At 44.9% G+C, this 23298-nt stretch overlaps 2 protein-coding genes across 2 annotated transcripts; one reads left to right on the top strand and one right to left on the bottom strand.

Moving 5' to 3' along the window:
• The first annotated feature begins 8368 nt into the window (after window positions 1-8368).
• On the top strand, window positions 8369-10164 carry LOC119388844 (uncharacterized). The gene is made up of 3 exons (XM_049415261.1): window positions 8369-8667; window positions 9264-9506; window positions 10152-10164. The coding sequence occupies exons 1-3, from the start codon at window positions 8381-8383 to the stop codon at window positions 10162-10164; spliced, it is 543 nt and encodes a 180-aa protein (XP_049271218.1). The 5' UTR covers window positions 8369-8380.
• Window positions 10165-11151: 987 nt separating this feature from the next.
• On the bottom strand, window positions 11152-13350 carry LOC119391369 (transcription factor Adf-1). The gene is made up of 3 exons (XM_037659051.1): window positions 13197-13350; window positions 12720-12900; window positions 11152-11584 (listed from the first exon to the last, which is right to left on the bottom strand). Exons 1-3 carry the CDS (start codon window positions 13348-13350, stop codon window positions 11152-11154), a joined length of 768 nt encoding a protein of 255 aa, XP_037514979.1.
• Window positions 13351-23298: the final 9948 nt, after the last annotated feature.

Genomic DNA, 23298 nt, shown 5'->3' with positions numbered 1-23298 from the left:
TGATCATGAAGTTGTACCACCTGGCTACACGGTTATCCGTAGAGATAGACAATCAAGAGGTGGGGGTGTGGCTATTCTTCTTAAACAAGATATAATATATTCCGTTCTGCCCGAAGTCTCCGGTGTTGAGGCTGTGTGGTGCAAGATACACTTAACCGATGGCGTTGTCCTTGTCGGAGCCGTCTACAGGCCTCCAAATAGCGATACAATGTATCTAGACCCGTTATTTGACTACATGCTTAGGCATGCTTCCTGTGGTAGGATTATTATGGCCGGAGATTTTAACCTCCCCGACGTAAACTGGAGCCGTCTTAACCCTGGAACAACCATTACCAACCAGATGACAGATTTCATGTTTACTTTCAACCTTACTCAGATTGTTGACGCGCCGACTCGTTTTCATAACCACAGCAGCTCAATATTAGACCTAATTTTTGTTAGCGACCACTTTCTAAGCAGCAACACCTCAATAGAAAGCCTTCACGGTCTGTCAGATCATGATTTAATATTGTGTAAACTGCCCCTAGCTGGTCTTGTTCGTCCACATAGTACTGAAAAACGCATCCTTGTTTTCAACAGAGCTAACGATGACGCTATCATGACTTATCTTGTTCACGAATACGATGATTTCGCCAATGTATGTTTTGATAAACAGTCAAACATTGATAGGATCTGGTCGCACTTCAAAGAAATCATCCATTATTGCATCAGCAATTTCGTTCCCACGGTCAAGAAAAGTACGAACAAACAAAATTTCTGGATAACGCGAGAGATTATTCATATAAAACGAAAGATTAAGAGACTTAGAAAGCACAGTAAAAATCGTATTAACCATAACTACCGATCTCGCCTCGATGCTTTAAACACTGAGCTTAAGAATGCAACAAGATGTGCAAAACAACAGTTTTGCAGTACTACCTTGCATACCTTTATTAAAACCTCGCCAAGCAAATTTTGGCGGTACCTGAAGACGAAGCAAAAATCAAGTGCCCCAATGGTAGCCGCAGACGGGAAAGCTAAAGTAGACTCTTTTAATAAATACTTTCAGTCCGTCTTCACTGTTGACAGTAAAGAAAACAACCATGGTAGCCAGACTTTCATGCCATCATTTGAACACGAAAAACTGACCAGTAGCCCTATAATTTCTGAGGAGGGAGTGCTATCTTCGCTTCTGAACCTTGACGGAAAGAAAAGCAGTGGTCCGGACAACATTCCTAATGATTTTTTGAAACGCTACGCTGTACCCTGTAGCAAATATCTTTGTCTGATATATCAGAAATCAATTGAAGAATGTCGAATTCCCTCAGATTGGAAAATTGCTAAGATAATTCCCGTTCACAAGTCAGGTGATAAACAATGCCCAAACAACTACCGGCCTATCTCTCTAACATGTACAAGCGGTAAAATTCTCGAGCATATTATCTTGAAATTTCTAACTCAATATGTCGAAGACAACGATCTTCTCCACCCTTGCCAGCACGGCTTTAGAAACGGACTATCCACTGTTACGCAGCTTGTCGAAATTGTACACGATCTTGCACAGGGTATCAACAATCAGTCCCAAATTGACATAATTTTTCTTGATTTCTCTAAAGCGTTCGACCGTGTATCACACCGGAAACTGGTCTACAAACTTGAGCATCTAATTGGTAATGGACCTGTCACGAAATGGATCGCCCATTTTTTAGCTGACCGCTGCCAATATGTACAACTTGAGGGACACACCTCTGATGTTATTCCCGTACTATCCGGGGTTCCCCAGGGTTCCGTGCTGGCCCCACTTCTGTTTTTACTCTTTATTAATGATATAACCAACCAGTGTGAAGTCAAAATGAGATTATTTGCAGATGACTGCGTGCTCTACCACGAAGTCAAACAGATTTCTGATCAAATTAAACTTAAAAGTGCCTTAAACAGTGTATTCCAGTGGTGTCATGATTGGAGCATGACCATTAACAAAGAAAAAACCGTTTCCATGTCAGTTACTAAGAAAAAAATTCCGCTCAAATTCACTTATGGTTCCGACAGCCCTGCACTGCGTTCTGTTAACGAATACCGTTATCTGGGTATTTACATCACATCCGATCTGAACTGGACAACGCACGTCCAGCAAGTAACAAAAAAAGCCATGAACAAGCTCTTCTTTCTTAAACGTGCCTTGAAAGACTCACCCCCCGAGATAAAACTTCTGTCTTATCTTTCCCTTATACGTCCGATATTGGAATATGCGAACATTGTCTGGTCCCCGTACACGTCTACCTGCATATCAACACTGGAAAGGGTGCAGCGCAAAGCAGCACGATTTATCTACAACCGGCACCGGCGCACAGATTCACCTACTGAATTATTGCGACGCGCAGGGCTCGCTACTTTATCCAGTAGATCGAAACTCCATCGTCTAAAGTTTATCTACTTACTTTTGCACAACTCATTTAGGATTAAAGCATCAGACCACATCAATATAAGCCAGTCTAGAATTACTCGAAACAAACACCCACTCACTCTTGAAGAATTCCTTTGCAACAACAACACTTTCTTTTATTCCTTTTTTCCGTTATCCGTGCGTGAGTAGAATGCGCTAGACGCATCTACGGTGTTGCAAACGACAGTACAAAAATTTCTAGAACTTGCCGAGCTGTCCATTGCAACACCGATCTAGATGCTTGACATTGCCAGATTGATTTACAAATAGTTTCCTGCTTGCTTGTTGCTTTATCCTATGCCTGTAACATAAGATGAATACTACGATGATGTAACCTCAGTGAATATATTGTAACCTAAGTATATTTCTGTGTTTAGCATGTATGCCATCAGACATTTGTCAAGACATTTATGTATGAATTGTACAGATTTATGCGATTCCGTCTTCATCTACATTTTCACTGTAACACTTTTGTGTGTTTGCTGTTTTTCTCTAAATGTACCCACTCCTGTAAAAACCCCATTTGGGGTTGACAGTATACTAAAATAAATAAATAAATAAATAAATAAATAAATAAATAAATAAATAAATAAATAAATAAATAAATAAACGAGTGACGGTTTCGCTGGCGCCTCCGATAGTGGGGAGTGATGCATTTCTGTCAGGGTGTTGATTGGGAGAGGCCTGCCGCTGGATTTCTCAGCTTGCGTCGTTGTGATTTTAGAAGTGAATTGCTTTCTGAATAAAATAATTTGGGAAGCCGTTTTTGACGAGTTTCTTGAATATAATGTGTTTTTCTTGTGTTTATTTTTTCAAGTTGTGTGCTGCAGTGCGTTCAGGCGCTTCGCATTGATGTCTTTCCTACGGATGAATTGCGGATTTTCGGGTGGTCTGAAGTGAACTAAAATATCGACTTGTGTAGGTGTGATTGGACAGTTTTATTTTCAGGTTACGAGAACGTCCAGAAACGAGAGGGAGTCTTCTGTTTCAAGGGTGAACTGAATACTTGTTCGATAAATTTAGATGAGAGAATAATTGTGACCTAATTTTGACTTAATTATGTCTCGACGCTCAAATGAGAGTCGTTGAGATGTATCTGAGAAATATTCTTGGCTGCGGTTGGAATGATATAAAGCCCCAACCGCATGCACGCGATTGTCGAGCGACGGCGACGAGCGACAGCGACAAACGGGCTCCGTCGCGATGTCGCGTCGCGACGGGAGCACCCACATGTTCGCGACAAAGTGTCATGGTTGCTAGATTTAAAACTATTGCGTGCACGTAGGTAAATTGAAAAAAAGAATCACAGAGTAGATGAATGGCAGCATGTCAAATTTATTATTGACTTGTGTGAGATAAGGAAGTCACAGCAGCGTTACGGGATTTTCTTTTTTTTTGCAATGTTTTGTTTAACTGCGACTGTAGTATCTGCTGTGACCTCGAGGGGGCGCCCGGAAGCGCACGCTATCTATCTGCTACGCATCTACGATCTACGACGTCTACGATGCTACGACGCACTTTAAACTGCGTCATTTTAGCGATGTTTTAGGGTTAATGTACGAGTTGTGTTACGGCCATGGAACGTAGAAAAAAAGCCGCAGCGCTACGACTGATGCTCATCCTCAAGCAGCGGCAGATGAGTGCCCGTGAACACTGGGTGCGGCCTGTTTGGGTAAATCGCGCCCGAGAAAGCGAGTTCTTCACGGCGGTAAGTTGACCGGCGCTATCAAAGGATTCGAGCGGTGGAATTGACCTGTTTACTGTATTACAGGTGGAGAAAATGAAAAACGGAGACGCGACGCTTTTCCAGAAGTACTACCGTATGACGCCACACACATTCGACAAACTACACAGCATGGTGAAGTTTGGACTCACGAGAGAGTGGCTGTGCAGAGAACCGATAACCTCCGGTGAACGGCTCGCGATTTGTCTGCGGTGAGTACGACTTTTTCTACCTGTCAATTTTTTTTGTCAGTTATTCGAATTGCAGTGTTGACGGCGGCGTCATTGGTAATGAGCGTAAATATATGAGCCGCAGGGCGTGCGCTCTTTGGCTTTCATTGCGGCACGATTTAGGTCAGGTCTCTACCGAGAAGCGAAGGCAGGCGAGCGATTGGGAAGGCGATACTCGCTCGTACTGTGGACACACAAAACACTGTTTTCATAAAAGTGCTGTTGAAGAGGGCGGAAACCTTTACCTCTAATAGTAAGGTATGTCGTGTGTGTGTGTGTGTGTGTGTGTGTGTGTGTGTGTGTGTGTGTGTGTGTGTGTGTGTGTGTGTGTGTGTGTGCGTGCGTGCGTGCGTGCGTGCGTGCGTGCGGATATCGCTATCGCGTTACTCAACATGCAAAAAAATTTTAAAGAACGAGCGCGTTATTCTCTCCTGGCGTTTCTCGTCTTTCTGGCGCACTTCGTGACGCAAGAACTGTGAATCACGTCCCTCATTACGGTACATACTCTCGGTTTAGTCCATATACGCGAAATATCAGTTGTGAATTATCCCCTACACTGCTTTGCCATACAGGCGCCCACCAGTTCTTCCTTGTCTCGCATGACTATCGTATGCGATCATCTGATTTCACTTCATTTTGTTTGTTTCCGACTGCGCAAGTGAAGATAGGAGCGTGCAGCCGTCAAGCGTGAAGTCCTGATAGGCTCAGTTGTTAGTGCTAACATAGTACAGGTGCTTTTAAGAAACAATGGGCGAGGAGAACATATCGCCTGTAGGAAGGGCAGCGAAGTCGAGAAACCACTCCCTCGTCTTTGAATGCAGGGTGGTTAGGGGCCCTTTAAGGGTGCCCCAATTTTTAAGCACGCTTTCAGGAATTTACTGTTATGTGGCAGTGGCATGTTTTCTTTTTCTCGTTTTTTGTTTAAAAAATTCACTCCATTATACATTTCAGTTGTAACCCCAATCGTTTTGTTCTCTGTATGCTATTCTGAAAACGCCTTCTCACGCACCCTGCATCTGCCCTAGACTAGCGGCTACCTACATGCAGTCGCTGCAGCCTGTCATTACATCTCTTTCAGGTACCTGGCCTCAGGAATGGCCATACCCGATGTGGCCATGGCCTTCCGAGTAGGCATAGAGACTGCCAGAGTAGCAATTCACTGCACGTGCCGCATGTTGTGGGATGTGCTTTCTCCCTTGTACATGAAGGTAGGTGAATGTTGTCAGAAATTAAGACCACGTTGCATGAAATGTGCCACCTTCGTCATGTGACGTAGTGCTAACAAAAGTCGTGCAGACCCACCTTAAACGCATCATGTCTAACAGGAATGCTTGAAGGCTTAATATAATTGGCTAACTGTATGTTGCACTACTGTTATGTTTCATCTACATGCTTACATTTCTTTTCCCTTTTTCTTTTTTCCCCCTAATCCATCCCTAAATATAGTGTGTCAAGCTGGAGTGAATCCAGTTAATCTCCTTGCCTTTCCTGCATTCTTTCTCCATCTCTCTCTCTGCACAAACAATGTCTCACCTCAGCTGAACAGAATCTGTACAACCGCTCTAATATTTATTTGTAATGTCGTAGAAAAGCTTTCCTGCACACTCTCAATATTCATACTGTAGCCTTGTACGAACGGCTCGGTGTTTTTGCATGTGTATTTTAGAAAAATGGGCGCAAGCCTCGTTCAGCATTATGTATTGGCTACGACCTTGCTAGTTGAGACTGCTTTAGTAGCCATCACTATAGCATGCATTTTAAATGTTGAAATTGGTAGTGATGATCTGGTACCACACAAAGGCCAGTATGTATTATATATGTATGGCTGAAACAGCATGACATTGTTATAAAGAAATGTACCTAGTTCATGTATCAAAAAAACACACGTGCTATAAAGCACCTCCATCTGCCCGTTACTATTGCATATGCACATGTCCAATATCGTGTCCTCAATGTTTTCGAGCAATGGGCGCGCTGTACAGGCTCCACAATTTTTTGACAAGACTCTCTACGCTTTTGCAGCCGCCAACCGGAGCTGAGTGGCACGAGATAGCTTCAGGTTTCTGGCAACGCTGGCAATTCCCCAACTGCCTGGGGGCAGTCGATGGAAAACATGTTCAAATCAAGTGCCCGAGGAAATCGGGAAGCTTGTACTTCAACTACAAGGTAAGACGTCTGCTGCACACAGACATACATGCAAAGCTCAGCTTTAATTTATCGGCAGAGGGAATGGTTTTGTTATGACACTAGCATGTAAAATGTTTTTCAAGGAGCACGGAACAATTTGGCCCCAGCTGCCAGAAGTTCAGCGTTTCCTCAGATGGGACGAAACCCTAAAAAGGGAGTAATGTTTCAAGTGAAGAGTTTCATGGTATATTGGATACAGAATCCCTTATGCATTCCCCTAAGATGCCTCGAAGGCGAAAGCCTTTTTTTTCTTGAATCGATGTATTCATCGTCCTCCACCCCCCTCCAAAAGCATCCTGCACTGACGTGGTATTGCACTGCCTCCAGTATCATAGGCATCGCAAGCTTTCTGCACCTCACCTGTTTATGCACTGCCTCCGTGATCTGCCCACCGGTCATGGAGGCAGTGCAAAGTAAAATGTAATCTGTATATTGGTCACGGAGGCAGTGCAAAGTGATAATGTCGTAATGACGTCTAGTAATGTGAAGTCAAAGTGACATCACGATATCGTTACAAATCTTGATGATCTTGCATCACTCTGGTTGACGCCGACCGTCAATTTTCGTGTTTGATGAGGCAAGTAAGGCTTTCGCTTGATTAATTGAATGGGGTATTTCAGAGAGCATGATGTTTTCTTGTTGGTGTGTGCCAAGATGGCACACACCAACAACAGGGGTCATTCCATGCCAAATCATCCAGCGTTTTTCCAACCATCACAAATATGGCTGAAAAAATTTCCACATTGTTCTTGAAGTTCGAAACTTGTTCTGCTCGTTTATTTGTGTTGGCAAAAATTTCCCAGACTATATGTGAAAATCTGTAGTTTTGCGCCGACTGAGCTAAAGGGCATCAAACAATTTTTTTGAAAGGACGTTTATGGGATGCACTCGATAAAAGGGTATTTCCGGCAAGCTAATGAAGTGATGTAACTGTAAAAATAATGATATATATATATATATATATATATATATATATATATATATATATATATATCGATTCTTCGAGCGCTTTTCGCACGAGCAAAATTGAATAAAGTTGCGAAGTTTGATATTTTTTTCCAAGAACAAGGCAAACTCAAACGGTAGAAATGAATTATGCACTGGTGGCCTGTTCGACGTACTACAAAAGAAAAAATAATTTAGTTCCTGAAGGTGTAGCAGATAGTCGGAAAAAAATTGCGAATTTCACTTTTTTTCCTATTCACGAATGTAATGCAGGCCATGTTTGGCCCTATGTATGAGTGGGTGTAAATAATATGAAAGAAATAGCTACAGAGAGTAAATAATTAAAACGAACTCACTCGTAATGTTCACAGCATCTGTAAGACAGATGTTTAGGTTGAAAAATGCACCGAAAGAGCATTACCTTGTACCAAAGTACAACAGGTGTCTCTATTACGCAACTCTTTAGAGTTCATTAAAATATGTACATGACCAACATGGTATTGATATCATTCGGGAATTTTCAATGAAACTATCAACCACAGGCATTGATTGCTTCCGAAAATTGCAGCACACGTCACATTGTTCTTTTATTATTTTTTAAAAGTGGTAAATGTCACCACAAGTTAATTTGTATTGCTCTTAAGTGACACTCTACTACCTGCTAATTTATCAATGCTTGAACACGAATGTGAAACGTGCACATATGTCTCCAATAAGAAATTCAATTGCTTTGGTGAGTGTGTTAACATTGGTCATGCTTTGAATGGGCATTTCTCTTGCACAGGAAACAGAATGCAGTGACAGCCTATTTTGTACAATAGTAATCCTTTTTCCATTTCGTGCCATTTGCAGAAAACCTTTTCGATTGTCCTCATGGCTGTTGCGGACAGCCAATACCTGTTCAGGCTCATAGACGTCGGCGCCCCTGGAAGATTCAGCGATGGTGGTGTGTTCAAGGACTCTCCCATTGGAAAGCGACTGGAGCAGGGAAAGCTCGGCTTGCCCAGGGCTGCGTCGCTGCCAGATTCATCCAAAAGTTGCCCTCATGTGTTCGTTGGAGACGAGGCATTTCAACTTCGGCCTGACTTCATGAAACCTTTGTCAGGCAGCCGGACCGACCCAAAGGACATCATTTTCAACTATCGTCTCAGCCGTGCAAGGTAAAAATTTTAAGATGAAAAATGCGTTGCAGTAGAATGTTGAGTGCGTGTATTTCAATTCGTTTATGGAATTTGCTAGGGCGAAAACGCATAATGTCGACAATACGCACAGGACCTTACACAACCACTGTACACTTAACCTATCAGTATGGTAAGCCCTGCGGAAGACACGTATATTGTGGATCTGGGAGAAAGGTGTCGGTTAAGGCGAATCACTTGTCTTCATATGTTCAGATTTGAGGAACCAACAGGTAGCAGAAAAATTGTCAAGTGACACCACACTGAGGCTACTGGAAGCACAGGTTTCTTTGTGCTATTTTAGGAGAATGAGATGGTGTAGTGATCACTATAAAGATGTGCTGCTCGTTGTTTTTATACGTGGACTTGGTTGCATTTATCTTCTATGGTAAACTGTATGAAAAAAAGTTTACTTTAGATTTGTCGTATAATTTCACCTACACAGCAACGACAATTAAATTTTAGGAATGTATTTCAGGCCAAGGTATTGAGCTCTTTGAATCGCAAGTCCGCACTGCGTAACATGAGTGTTATAAAATTTTGATTTTTCGTGTTTCTGGGCTCGTGTCTTTTTACAGACGGTGCATCGAAAATGCGTTTGGCATTCTCACAGCGAGGTGGCGGATCTATCACAGGGTGATCGACCTTAAACCTGAAAATGTTGACTATGTCATCAAGGCGACTTGTGTGCTGCATAACTTCTTGTGCCTGGAGTGTGGCGGTGGAGAGTACTACTGCCCAGTGGGTTATGCCGACTCTGAGGACACTTTTGGGAATCTTCGTGGGGGTGCATGGAGGGAAGACATTGGAGCTCAACGAATGTTTCCCTTACAAGGCGCGCGAGCTCGGAAGTGCTCACGGCGTGCAAGCGATGTTCGCTCTTCCTTCATCGATTTTTTTTCAAATGAAGGGCAAGTACCGTGGCAGTGGAAACTGGCAGGACTACGGTGAACAGTGTGCACATAAATGATGTTCATGTACATTTCCAATATGAATACAGCTCAAGTACTTCCGAGCTAGATTATTCTGACACACTGCAGTGCAAAAAAAAAAGCACAGGACTCAAAACACGTACAGAACACAAACGATGACACAGCTGCCGTAGGTCGGCAAAAAAAGGTGGAGCTCACTCAAGAAATATATTTTGTACGTTGCGCTCACTAGGACTTGGACTCTCCAAAATTTTCCTGAACCGGATTCACTTGGACTTACACTCACTGAAGTTTTTCTCAGCTGAACTCGCTCTGACTCGCGGCACAACCTGAGTCTGTGTGAGTCGACTCATGAGTGAGTTTGTCAACATATAATCGGAGGTAATGCTCAGTGCTTGTTGTCGCTGCAGTGTCTCGGAGATATTTAAGAAGCTCAACTTGCCATCTGCATTATGTAATGCATACTTTCGTCTTCCGTGCTCTGCCTGAGTGAGGGGTCCATGTTTAATAACTCCAAGAAGTGTGTGCTTTCAGATACCCGAACTGACCCTCTGATGAAAAAAAGATTATTTGAAGTGTACAGTGATTATTAGGTACCATTCTCTGCAGCCAAAACGTTACGTATTTAAAGCCGCGTATGTTGAAAGTGTACCATGTTTGTTACTGCAATGCATGCAGTGAAGTGCACTTGCATAATTCCTTGCCATGTTGCTTTAGTCTTGCCAACAACACCGGCAGTAAATGTTGTACTCTCGATTCGACGACTTGAAAAATAAACAGTATGTTTATTATCATGTGAATGGTGTGTCATAAGATACAGTTAATTAAAAACACAGCGAAACTGCTTTATTGCAGTAAAAGAAACAATGTGACAAGGCCAGTTAAAACTCTCGATAATTTAAACTCCAGGGGATCTCCGGATTTCGTTTGAATTATCAGGAGTCTGAATAATGAGAGGTTTTCAATACTCTGGGCAACATACCTACTAGCGTTGTCATGTTTATTGTTTCTCAGGGCTGCAGCCACGTCATAAACAGCTCTGAACAAGTGCAAGTTTTTAGATTTTAGCGATTATACTGGTACCTGTAATTATACAACGCATCATAGTGTGTTTATTTAAGGGATGAAATGTGTCCTTTGACAGCTGGTAGCCCCTTTTAAATTTTAAGACAGTTTCTCGCACGACAACAGTGTACTGCGGCAAATGTAACTTGAAGCGTTCAGCACGCGATCGACCAAGGCCAGACAGAGGGTCCTTTTTTTTTCTTCCTCGGTCAGTATGCGACTGTTGGTGCTTGCGGTCAGGGTAGTTTGGCTGTGTTGTAGGAAGGCAATCGGTTTTATTTGTGGCTGTTACTTGCATAAAACCTTGAATGTTCAGATAGAAGCAACAAAGGCACCAGATATTTCCGGGCATGGACAAGCAAAAAGTTTGAATTAAGTGGCTTCAAGATACATTGAAAACATAGCGGGCCAACAAAAAAATTAAGATTTGTTTGAATTATCCAGAGTCTACTGTATTGAAAAATGCCTTTCAAGAGTCCGGCTCACTCTCATGCAGATACTTTGCAGCGGTGTTAAGCAAATCCAATTCCATGTCTTCCCTAAGCCTTGGTGGACATCGCCTCAGCTTGGCGGCAATAAGCTGCCCAAAATGTTCTGCGTCGTCCGGTACTTTGGACACAATGCTTGTAAGTGATGCTATTTCGTCGTCATATGGCTTCTTGCGTTTGCGACCACCCTCTGGCCGAGAATTGTGGCTGGAATTAGTTGGAATCTGGGTAGCTGCTCCTGAGCTCGTGCTCGCTTTTCTCCGTGTAGTACGTGGGCACGTGTCAGGTTCCGGCGAGGTGCTCGTTTCCGAATAGATGTCCCTGAACAGACTCTCCGCAGTTTCCTCATTGCTTTGTCCTTGCTCAGTGTCCTCACTCTCGACATCAGGCAACTGCTCAAGGTTTCCCGAGGTACTACAGAGCATACAGAAGAAAATAACCAAACATTACAATTGTATAGTTGCGTAGCATGCAAGTAAAATGTTCACCATAGTGTATTCAAGCACCTACAGAAAAACAGGTAAAAAATGTTTACAAAGCACCCTCACTACGTAAAGTTGGAACGTGCAAAAAAATGGTTGTAAATTCAAGACAAAGGAGCCTCGTGCTGCGCACTATGCCAACAAGCAAACGCAGGCGGAGCAACAGAGTGCGACTGGGTTTACACAAAGGCACATTGCTGGATCACTATCGCATGCATGCACATATGAAACTTACACATGCGTGTTGAATCTTGCAAAAGATGCTATTTTGGCTATGGTTTCAGCGGACCGTAAAACAAACTCGTACTTTTTGCCACATCCCCAGCAAGTTAGTTTTCTCAGGGCCACAATTTTCTCGAAGACAGTAGTTGCACACACACAAGTTAAAACCCATTAGTAGTAATACCAATAATAATTGTGGACACCATACGTCCAAAAACTACTATATTACTATGACAGGGCTCCAGAAATTTCGACCAACCGAGGTTCTTTATGCACCCAAATCTAAGCACACGGGCCTCTAGCATTTTGCCTCAATCGAAATGCGGCCGCTGCAGCTGGTATTCGATTCCGCGACCTCCGGGTCAGCACTTGAACACCATCACCACAAGATCACCGCGGCGGGTAAGTTTAAACACATTCATGATGGAGAAAAGGTAAGTTATTTTAATGCTAACGCAAGAGCCCATGGCACAGCGCATGAGAATTTTTTATACTTCTTCGCAAAATGATTTTATGCGTATCATGAAACATTAAACTAATACATAGCAGATTACTTTTCCACGTTTTACACAAGCAAACGTCACAGGCAGGCAGTGTAACATGTTTTGATTGGTGCAGCAGTGTAACTCCGCTCAGCTACTGAGCGCATGCATCGATAGCATGTGCGCCGGCATACCGACAAATGGAATAGTTACGACGACAAATTTGAACATGCGCGTATTGCATACAATGCCGGACGACGCATCGCGTCTCTACGCTCAATTCATGTTCGAGCGTTCCGTAAAATTACATTTTCAAGAACGTCGCTGTCACATTAGGTACACATAAAAAAAAGAAAAACTTACGGCCGGCCTACGATGCTGTCTTGGAGAAACAGCAGGCGGTCGTAGAATATCCAGGACTTTACCGAATCTTCCACTTCGCTGTCCTCGGCTCCAGCACCACTTTGCAGGACAGGGTGGCGGGCTTTGAACACCCGTCGGAACGAATCCCTCAGGTTCTTCCAGCGTGCCTTCACTTCCCCCACTGCGTACAAACGATGGTTCGATTGTTATTCATAGGATGAAATGCGCACGCACCGAAACCGCTGTGGTAATGTCATGGCCAAATAAATAATTCCTAGGCAAGGCATGAATCAAGCTAGTGGGGACTCGGATTTGCTATGTGAAACATCATCTTGCATGCAACTAAGTGCTTCATGCTGTGAACCATGCCTGACAAATGTCCCTACTGCAAGCTCGCATATTTTAGCTTTATTGCGTTGTAATACCTCTTAAAAACACATTAGCACGACACGCAGCATGCGTCCAAAAATTACTCACCGTTGGATCCCATTGCGGTTGCGACACGCCGCCAAGCTACTTCTTTCAGTTGCTGGGACTTGTACAGCCGGCTCTTCATGTCCCATATCACGCTTTCTTTCTCAACTTCGTCGATAAGACGCTCGTTGAATTCGTGCTTTTCGAGGTTGGACATCGCTGCCTCACAAGAAGGGCCACCTCACACGACGACGATGTTGACATTGCAGCAAGCTACCATCATTGCAGCAAGCTACCACCCAAACATCAAAACGAGCCGTCGATCAAAATTAACGACAAAATACGGCCGCTGCCTCGCTCTCCACGTGAGATGGGGTTGTAAAGAAGGTAGGCTATAACTTGCATTCATTGAAGTACGCGCCGATTGGAAGCATCAAGAGCAAATTGCAACCGAAGCGAGGATCGGTGATGCTGCCATGTTGCCGGAAATCGTCACGCTCACTTCCGGGCGACAAGCGATTTTTTTTAGTTTTCCAGAAAGCTGCGACGCGACAAGCGACGGCGATGGATGGCCCTCCGCGACAGCAAATCATGTCGCTCGTCGCTGTCGCTCGTCGCTGTCGCCCGAAAATCACACATAGGTCCAAATAGTGAAACATTTATGAGAAAGCTTGCATATTTAGCAAGCTTAATGCATTGTGATAAGGCAGGAAAAAGAAGATTCGCACCACATGTATCTGGAAGAGCGCAAGTGCTTCAAACGCTCTTCTTTTTTGTTTTTTCGTTTTGGAGGATCGATGGTTACCTTGATTCGGTCCTGCCAATTCGAATGATGTTATACCCCGTTTGCACGTCAACAGTGGCGCTAATTGGTAAGACCTTAAATCCAAAGGGCATTTTAGCGGTGACAAATTTGCCGTCGAATAAGTGCCTTCGTAATCATTTCGTGTTTTTTAGAGCCCATTTATGACGCAAAAAGAATGTTTGCGTTAAGGAGAGCGCATATTATTGACTATTTGAAAGAAAACAAAGGTGCTCCATGACGAAGATAATTCGTGTTCACTATAATATCAAGGATTTAAAAAAAGCACGAGAATGCCACCGGCATTGAAACTGGAAATGTGCATCACGCTTAAGCGTGTTTCGTTTTCAGAGCGAGTTAGGCCATTGAATGTATATGAAAACGCTTGTTGTTTCATTAAACTTAGGTGTATGACTTCGGATTTGAAGAAAGTTGCACATTCATGACAACACGAACATAATATGTTTATTGTGCAGCTTCGTCAACGCGCCCTTAGTGCCATAAAATCAAGCTATGTGAGGCTGGCAATTTAGTGGTATTTATGCACTTGAGATCTTAATCTCTAATTGAATTAGAAGCGTCCAAGTGGACCAGGTGTAATTTGCATGTATGCAGGTAGGTGCGTTAGATTTGCCCGTGCGAACCGAATAATACCGTTATAAACGGTAAACAGCATTGCGAACCCTTATTCTGGACATACATGTGCGTAGCACTGAGTACACAGCTGGATGAGCTGCTACAGTAATACATTTTGATGTCACGTGCACTGTGCACCGAAGCCGCTGGCCAAGTCACACGGCACATTATCATTGTACACAGCCTCTTTTAAACTTCCTCCAAGAATCAAATAAATGAAAAAGAACAACAGCTTGTTTCGAAGGTTCCGAAATATCTCCTTGCTGCATCGCCGTAATCGAAGGAAGCAAGAAAAAAGAGGGGTCAAACTGACGACCCGTGAAAGCATCTTTTTTTTTTTCGTCCAAAGCTGTTCACTGGAAGTGAACGCAGAGCCACAGAGCATGCAGTTTGTGCTCTTTAAGTTTTGCAGTAGATGAGTGAATACAACACATTTCTAGAGTAAATGAGGGAAATTCGACCTCAAGCCACCTTGAATTGAAATGACAATGTCAACAAGGCTCTTGGGTTCTCTGTGACAAGGACCGTGAAGCAGTTACGGGGGAGGGGGTACAATCCCCGAAACTCCCCCGTTGGTGCGGCAGTGGCAGTCGGTATAAGTTATTAATGTTGCTTGCTGGTGTTCGTGCCCATACCAAAATACAACAGATGACATATGACAAAAACAAGCTTTAATAAAGTATTAGCTTAACAGAAAGTGTAAGAAATGAACGCGTTAGTGCAAGTATGCCCACACACTCTGAAAGATTTTTAAGTAGATTGTTAATGTGAGGTTCCCATGACCCATTGCGCAATTAAAAAATACCCCTAAAGCTTTAACAGTCTCTACAATTTCAGTTGCCTCACTACGTATGCGCAACCCACTGTCTGTAGAAGTAAGCGGTTTCCGCGAGTGAAAACTACAACTTTTGTCTTTGTTCCATTAGTGAGTAAGCAATTTCATTCACGCCGTGTGTTTAAACATAGGTGTATAAGTGTGGTCATGGCATCCATATCTTTAGGTGTGAAGAAAAGGCTAGTGCCATTTGCGTACATTATGCACTTAAGTTTATCACTGACTGTGATTATGTCCTTTATGTAAAAGGTAAAAACAGCGCCCATAATATTGTACCTTGCGGAACCCCTGTAGGTATTGCCTGGAGATAAGATAATGAATCGTCAATTTTGGCGCGTTGCGTGGGGTACTTAAAGAAGGATTTCAAGGGGACAGTGGGATGCAGCGAATACCATACCTTCTAATTCTTCCGGTAAAGTATTACAGCTACAGCGTTCCTCATACATAATCATGTCGTAGATTTCACACGTAAAAACCCACAAGCTATCGTTTTTTAAGTGTGCGTCAAGTGTGTGCTGTACCTATTGAAGGCTGTAAAGGTATATGTGCACAACATACACATGGTGTACAAGCTATCAATAACACGCTTTTAGAAAATGAGGGCCTCTGTCGACGCAACAAATTGCACATTAGATGAAACACGAACGCGTGTAGTCTTCCTGTGTTCGTGCTAATATTGTATATGCAAATATTCAACGTTTATAGGGTGTATTTACGACAGGCGTGTGCACATTTCGTGCTAGAGCGATTTTAAACGCAGGTATTGCAGTGGCTTGGGACTTGGTTATTTTCCACGCCTGTTTTCTGCATGTGAACCTCGTCAGACTCCTCCTCCCTCCACAAGGACATTGGTTCTATGGTTCTGAATGACATGAAAACGGAGTTTCGTAGTCGAGAGACCCAGCCTCTCTATCATAGGACAAGTATTGTGGAACCATCGGTAAATAACATATAGTGTTTTTTTTCGCTTCGTGGGAAACGCAATATGCCCCACGAGCAGGTGTCACGTGCGACATTGCTCGCAGGTCTGAGGAGGTCAGAGAAGGCCCACGAAGTATGAAAATATATAACAACGCGCCTACACGCCGTTGCAACACCTCTTTTTGACGAGCTCAGTGTGGATGAAAAATCGAACGCGCGAGCATGCTGCTGTCAAGCGATAATAATCACGCCGATGTCAAGTGGCTTGTCTTTTTTCCCTGTCGCAGTGAGGGCCTGGGCGCATGTTATCGTTCTGTCGTGGCCACTTAGACGCTTGAACAGCCGGCGCGCTACGAACACTGGACCCAAGAAGCAGCTCGTACGTAACGCTCTGTAGGGAAGGGGGTTATGCGCTAAAGGCAATAGGCGACCCGTAAAATAAGGAATCGCAGGCAACTATGGGATGCGGCAGCTTCCAGTTCGACAAACCACGCGTGTGAGCAGCGGCACGCACGGGTTTTGTTTCCCGCGCCGTCAGCCGTGGTGGAGCAATGGTTATGGTGCTCGGCTGCTGGCCCGAAGGTACCGGGTTCGATCGTGGCGGTCGCATTCCGATGGAGGCGAAATGCTTGAGGCTCGTGTACTGTGCGATGTCAGTGCACGTTAAGGGTGTATCCACACGACGGACCGAATCCGCCTTTTCCGCGGCGGACGGCGCATCACGTAACCCCGCGTCACGGATTTGTGCCATCCGTGCCGCGTCCGCGGACGTCGCGGACGGAAAATGCCAAGCTCTTTTTCGCATTCGGATTCGCGCGGAATAACACAACAGATTTAGCCGAAGGTGCCATTATCGGTCTGGCGACAAGCGCTGCTTTTTCTTTTTCTCGTATGGAACTCCATCTTCAACTTAAAAGAAACTCTGCGCCATAGACGGAAACATAAAAACCTTCAATAATTTTGCTAGCGATGAATGTGTTTTCCACTTTCAGACTGCTCGCGCCATCTAGAGAAAAAAGGAACAAGCAAGCATTAGCACATTATTATGACCTCTGGGATTTGGTAGCACTCGCGCTACCGCAGATCACCGAGCTATGTTCTGTTAATAGAGGCGCTCGCTAAGCCTACAGCTCTCAGAAAACGAGTACGGCGATCGGAAACAGTACCAAATTGTCATGAATACGTTGCCGGCGAATCTTGAGGACACAAACCTAAAGCCGACACAATCGTAAGTTTGGGACTAACAGCCCGCGCAATGCGCGACGAAGAGCTTAAAGGTTCGAAGCGGGCAGCTCTCGCTTGAGACAGTGCCGCCACGTTTTTTTGCTGCGGCGCGTCGGTCTGCTCGCTTCGTCCGTCGTCTGGATGTGCTTTGCAGCCGGACGGGCGGCGGAACGATCGTCCGCGGACGAGATTTCCGCGGAGAAGTCCGTCGTGTGGATACACGCTAAAGAGCACCGCATGGTCGAAATTTCTGGGGCCCTACACAACGGCGTCTCCCATAATCATATCGTGGTTTTGGGACGTAAAACCTCAGATATTATTACTTTTTGCGCTCCGTTAACAAAAAGTCTACCTCTCCGTCCACGTTTCAGCGAGGCCAGCGCTTTAGAAGATTATTTTTTTGTTTTGGTTAAACGTGACTGGGATGATGACAAGCCCCGCAAGCCATGAAAGGTGAAGATATCTTTGTTTCACACAAACGATGTGCAATGATTTTCTGCTGCTCGCGGGTAATGTAACTGTTTTGCTAGCATATCAGTCGACACAGAGAACAATTTTTATTGAATAATACGTTGCTGCAGGTGAGAAGCATCATTTTAAAGATAATAATGAGTAATAGCCAAGCGGCTCAGCGGGCTCAGCGGAGGAGCGCAGAGGGCAGCGGAGCGCAAGACGAAAAGAAGAGTAATAGGGAAGGGTCACCCTGCTGGTTTCAGCGGATCACAGCGGATCGCATTGCTGCGCCACCCGTTGAACAAGGTTGAAGTTACTGTAGATCGAGCAGAGGCCTTGCTTCGTCACCTGCCGAATAAAATTGATGTTATTGCGAAAGCAATATTGCAAAAGGCATTTTTTCTTAGATTTCAATTGATTTATTGGAGGTGCCACCGACGACATGCCGCCGCAGCTTGTGTTGGAGGCTGCCATCTTGGTAAACGCTCGCACGCTCGTCCGCTGCGCACGCTTCGCTGAGGAGACGAAATGAGCGGGCGAGCGCTTCGCTGCGTAAAGAGGCCGGCTTTCGTAGCGTGCCGCGCATGCGCAGTTCGCCTCTCCGCTCGTCCGCTGGGCGTGCTGGCTCGGAAACCCGCCCAACTATTACTCTCTAATGACAACGTTGTTGGGTGAGTTGGCAAATGTCATTCATAATTGTATTGGGCGCGATACTCTTAGAACAAAGGGAGTGCCCCGACGCCCTTTGCGAGAGCTTTGGCTTGTCCCGCTAGGCACTCCTTTTTTCCGGGGTGAAAAACTCCCTCTAGACAGGGAGTGATCCAACGCCTCCTCATGGAGTACAGTACTCCGTCTGCGATAGAGTGAAAGCACTCATCCGAGGGAGTAAAGCTATCACGTTAAAACAGCTTTGAAATAAAATTAATTGAGCACAGAAAATGGCACATTCATACGCGCACACATCCACGCAACCAAAACACGTAGAGCGCTCGCAACCAAAACGCGTACATTAAAGCAGAACCTTCCAGCTCTCTTAGGGAGAGATCTGAACGCAGGTGTGATGTTAGTGAGAGGTTAGCTACACTGTTAGTCAAATACTCGCTGGAATCCACGCCCGCAGGCAGGAAATCCGTTGAATTTACAGCCGCTGCTAGTCAATTCATTATGCGACTCCGTAGGTGGCTCCCAGAGAAAGCAACACAATAGCCTTGACGTGGCTATTGCAGGGTTTTAGTTCATACGTTTCCTGGCTAGGTATGGCCTGCAGCGCTTGCACGTGGAGTCATGTCAATAGGCGTCCTAAAGCGGCTGCGAAAAAAAAAAAATGGCACTGGAACGGCGTTTTACGGAATAATTTCTGCAATACTTATCTCTAGGTGTAATTAGAAAATGGACATCAATGTAAACACGCACATATGACAAGACATACAAATCGCACACTACACAGGAATCGAGCTCATGACCTCAAGCACCGAAAGCAGACACTCTAACCACTCCGCCACATAGCCGCTGCATGCTTCGTTGACTTTTCACATCCTTATATATATTTACAAAGTGGTTTGCAACGCGAGGGCAGAGCTTGCTACTTCTTTTCTTGCATCATCGGCGTTTGTTTGCGCGTGCATTAGGTTAGTAAATAGTTAGCGCGGCGCCATGAACTCACGAAAGTCACCGTTAGCACCTTCAGCTCCGACTTCCGTTCGTCATTTGTCGCGCCGCAAGAGAAATGATAAACGTGTGTTTTTTTGTGTGTTCACCATACATCGTGGATGTCTCGCTCGCCCAAACATTTGCTGATACCAGCGTGACAAGTACCTTTAGGTAGCGAAAGTCACGTATGTGTATTCTACGAGCGTGTGCTGTTGAGCAGTTTTGGTTATATTTGCCGCGAGCTGCAAGTATCTGTAGTGCGTTCTGAGCTGTTCGAAGACCATCATCTGTCGCATATTTTTGTTACATACGTAGACGTCAGAGTTTCAAGGGCCGTTTAGCGTGCACCTATGCAAACATGTGCATTTATTGCGCGTATAGGTACTTTTGCGAGCTGCACGCAGGGTCAGCGGCACCTCTGAGGTTAAGCACGATGTCCATTAATTCGCGAGTGACATGTATCCCTTAAAATAGAAAAGATAATACTGTTGCACTTCTGTATTGCGAACGTCCGCGTGTAGTTGGCACTACTCCTGAAGAGATTGTGCAGTACCTATTAAAAAACGCCAGGCCTGCGCTGAAACCGCAGCACAGTCACAGCGAAAGCTGGAAGAGCGGCGTTTCTAGAGCCCGTTAAGCTCTCTTGGGGCTACAATACAAGTACACTAGAAAGGTACCCACACCGCCATAAATCACAACTTTTGCGAAGGTGGGAAGCACCTACTAAGCCATTATTCGTCATTCTGCGGAGAAGCGAGGCACCAGCTACACGTCTGTAAGGCATTATGTGCACTTTGTTGACGCGACGACTGATGACGATGAAGAATTATGGCTTAGCCCTTTGTAATGGGTTGGAATCTTTAAACGGCCCACCATTTATGTAATTTGCATTGGGTGACGCCCGGTCGCTATTTCCCTCTCCCGTCATGCTCTATAACATACGTTGACGTGGGAGAGACACGGGGGGGGGGGGCGAAGAACTTTACTGAGACCCCGAGGAAATGAATCATGCGCTTATGGGCTTCCTTGGCAACCAATACAAGTGCACTTGCGAGGAACCCACTACACTATAAATCATTGTAATTTTACTGAGACCCCGAGGAAGTGGATCATGCGCTTATGGGCTTCCTTGGCAACCAATACAAGTGCACTTGCGAGGAACCCACTACGCTATAAATCATTGTAATTTTTGAGAAGTAGGGCAGCAGGCAATGTGCCATTTTTCGTCATTCTACGGAGAGCGTTGGCACCTGCTAAACGCATGTAAGGCATTATGCGCACTTTGTTGATGCTGTGCCTGATGACGATGAAGAATTATGGCGGAGACCTTTGTAATGGGTTGGTAGCATTCAACAACCTACTCGTTGCGCAATTCGCATTGTGTGACGCCTGGTTAGAGAATTCGCGTTGTGCGATGCTTGGTGCTTATTTTACACTTCTACCACGCTATATTGCATACGCTAATGTGGTTCCTTCCCGACATGAAGCCTGTATAGGACCTTTTTGCAAAGCAGTTTCAAGCACCGGCATGGCTCAGAGGTTGAATACCGGGCTCCCACGCAGAGGGCCCAGGTTTGAACCTCGTTCCATCCTGGAATTTTTTTCTTATTTCGTTTTTTTCTTATTTCGAGCGACACTGGTTACGGACACCGGACACCATTGTCTACTGCTTCTGGTGCTGCACTAACCTCAATATTTACATTCATCAACGAGGATGAAGGTAGGAAGCTTAGGTATGGCTTACAGAAGTAAACCATAAGAAATGGCGAAGGTGTTCTGTTCTCGCTGAACATTAGTTTTTTTTAACGGCGATAATGTTTCAGGGCTGCTTAGCCTTGCTTAAAAACTTCATAATAGTCTTATGCGAGTCACATTTTTTATTGATTGTCCCTCTGTCATCAGGATTGCATTGAGCTGAATTGCACTGATGTGACTGAATAAGTCTGGCACAGCTCACACATATTCAACTGGATGAGGATATTCACATGAAATCCAGGAAAGTTCCAGAAGTCACTAATTATGTCACAAAATTGCCACTAATTAAGTGACAATATCGTAAAATGCATGTGATTCACCGTACACACTGTCACTTAGCAGACAACTGTCTCATAATATGGCCATAATCATATTTTTGCAGCATAATTTATTCGGTCTAATCCAACCTAACGACATAATTACCATATGGTATGCTGTTTTTTTTGTCTTAGACACGAACAAAGTGCGCAATGTGAAATTGTTATCGAAAAGTATTCCCACTTACTAATATTAGGGACTTTTGCAATAGCGTACGCAAGGCCCGTAGCCACGAGGGGGAGGGGGGGGGCGAAATTCTTATGGAGGGGGGTGTTTTACCGAAAATGAATTATGAAAATAGGCGTTTTTCTAAAAAAGTGAAGGCCGCAAAGGAGGGCTCCGGAAGTTTCGCCCATCTGTTTTTCTTTAACGTGCACTGACATCGCAGAGTACACAAGTGTTTAGCATTTCGCCTCCATCGAAATGCTACCGCCGCAGCCGAGATCGAAGCCTCGACTTTCGGAACGGCAGCCAAGCACCGCAACCATCGTACCACCGAGGCTGACAACTACAACTGAATCAAATGAAAACAAAAGTTAGCCTTAATGCACACATGACGGAGTGATAACCACGGGCTCTCGCTTGTGTGTATTTTCTGAAAGCACGCTGCCGCATTGACGCTTTATGGCAAGCAAATAAATTATATAGCACAAATTGTCTTTATTGAGGCGAACACGTTCTTTGATAGACTGTCCGTGCGAAGCCTGGGCCTTCACAAAAGCTTTTTAAACGTGCATCAGGCATCACACGTATGTGTGCGTAATGCTTTTCTATTCTGGTTTTTATTGTATTTCCACGCGACACACTGTGCAGCACTACACACCTGAGCGACGCGAAACTGACACGCGAAACTGAACACAGAAGCACCACTTACCGTTCGCATTTCCGAATGTGCCGAACCAGATGCTGGCCGAACACGCATACACAAAGGTGCAAGGCCGCTTGAGTTTCCAGACCACCATGAAACCAACACGCTCACAGTACGGGATGTTGCACTGCCGTCGCTAAATGCCGTTCACGTTCAGCGTCGAGATCACAGTCGCGCACACACGGGGCACGGGCACGCACTGCCGACACAGTTGAGCAATTAGGAAACTTCGATGACCTGGCAACGGGAGAAAATGGCGAAGGCAGCGACGGGCGATGGCGAGACGTCGACCTTAGCGCGCACGCTTCTCCTCACCTGGTGTTTGTGTGTGTTTTATTTCCTCGCTGGCGCATGCGTCTAGGGTTGTGTTATCGTGTTTCTCTCTCGGGGGCGCATGTAACAGCCCTCCCGTTCAGCGGCCAATTGAAGGAAGTCGCGCTTATATATATTTTTAACGCGACAGCGTCAAAGAGCTCGTTTCGCAGAAATTCCGGTGTCGGCGGCGTCTGCGTCATTGGTTTTGAGCGAAAAAGCAGCTTTGGTCGGGAGCGAAAATTCGAGGGCGTTTGCACTTTGTCTTTCCTTGCGGTACTGTGTATACGTCTCCGTCAAGAAGCGAAGGCAAGCTAGCGATTGAGAAGGCAATAGTGGGTGTCTGTGTGTCAATGCGTGTGTAATATCACTGTCGCGTTTTAAAGGCGAA

This window comes from Rhipicephalus sanguineus, chromosome 4 (genome assembly GCF_013339695.2).
Source record: "Rhipicephalus sanguineus isolate Rsan-2018 chromosome 4, BIME_Rsan_1.4, whole genome shotgun sequence".
In the NCBI taxonomy this organism is placed as follows: Eukaryota; Metazoa; Arthropoda; class Arachnida; order Ixodida; family Ixodidae; genus Rhipicephalus; species Rhipicephalus sanguineus.
This window is presented reverse-complemented; position numbering and strand designations above follow the sequence as displayed.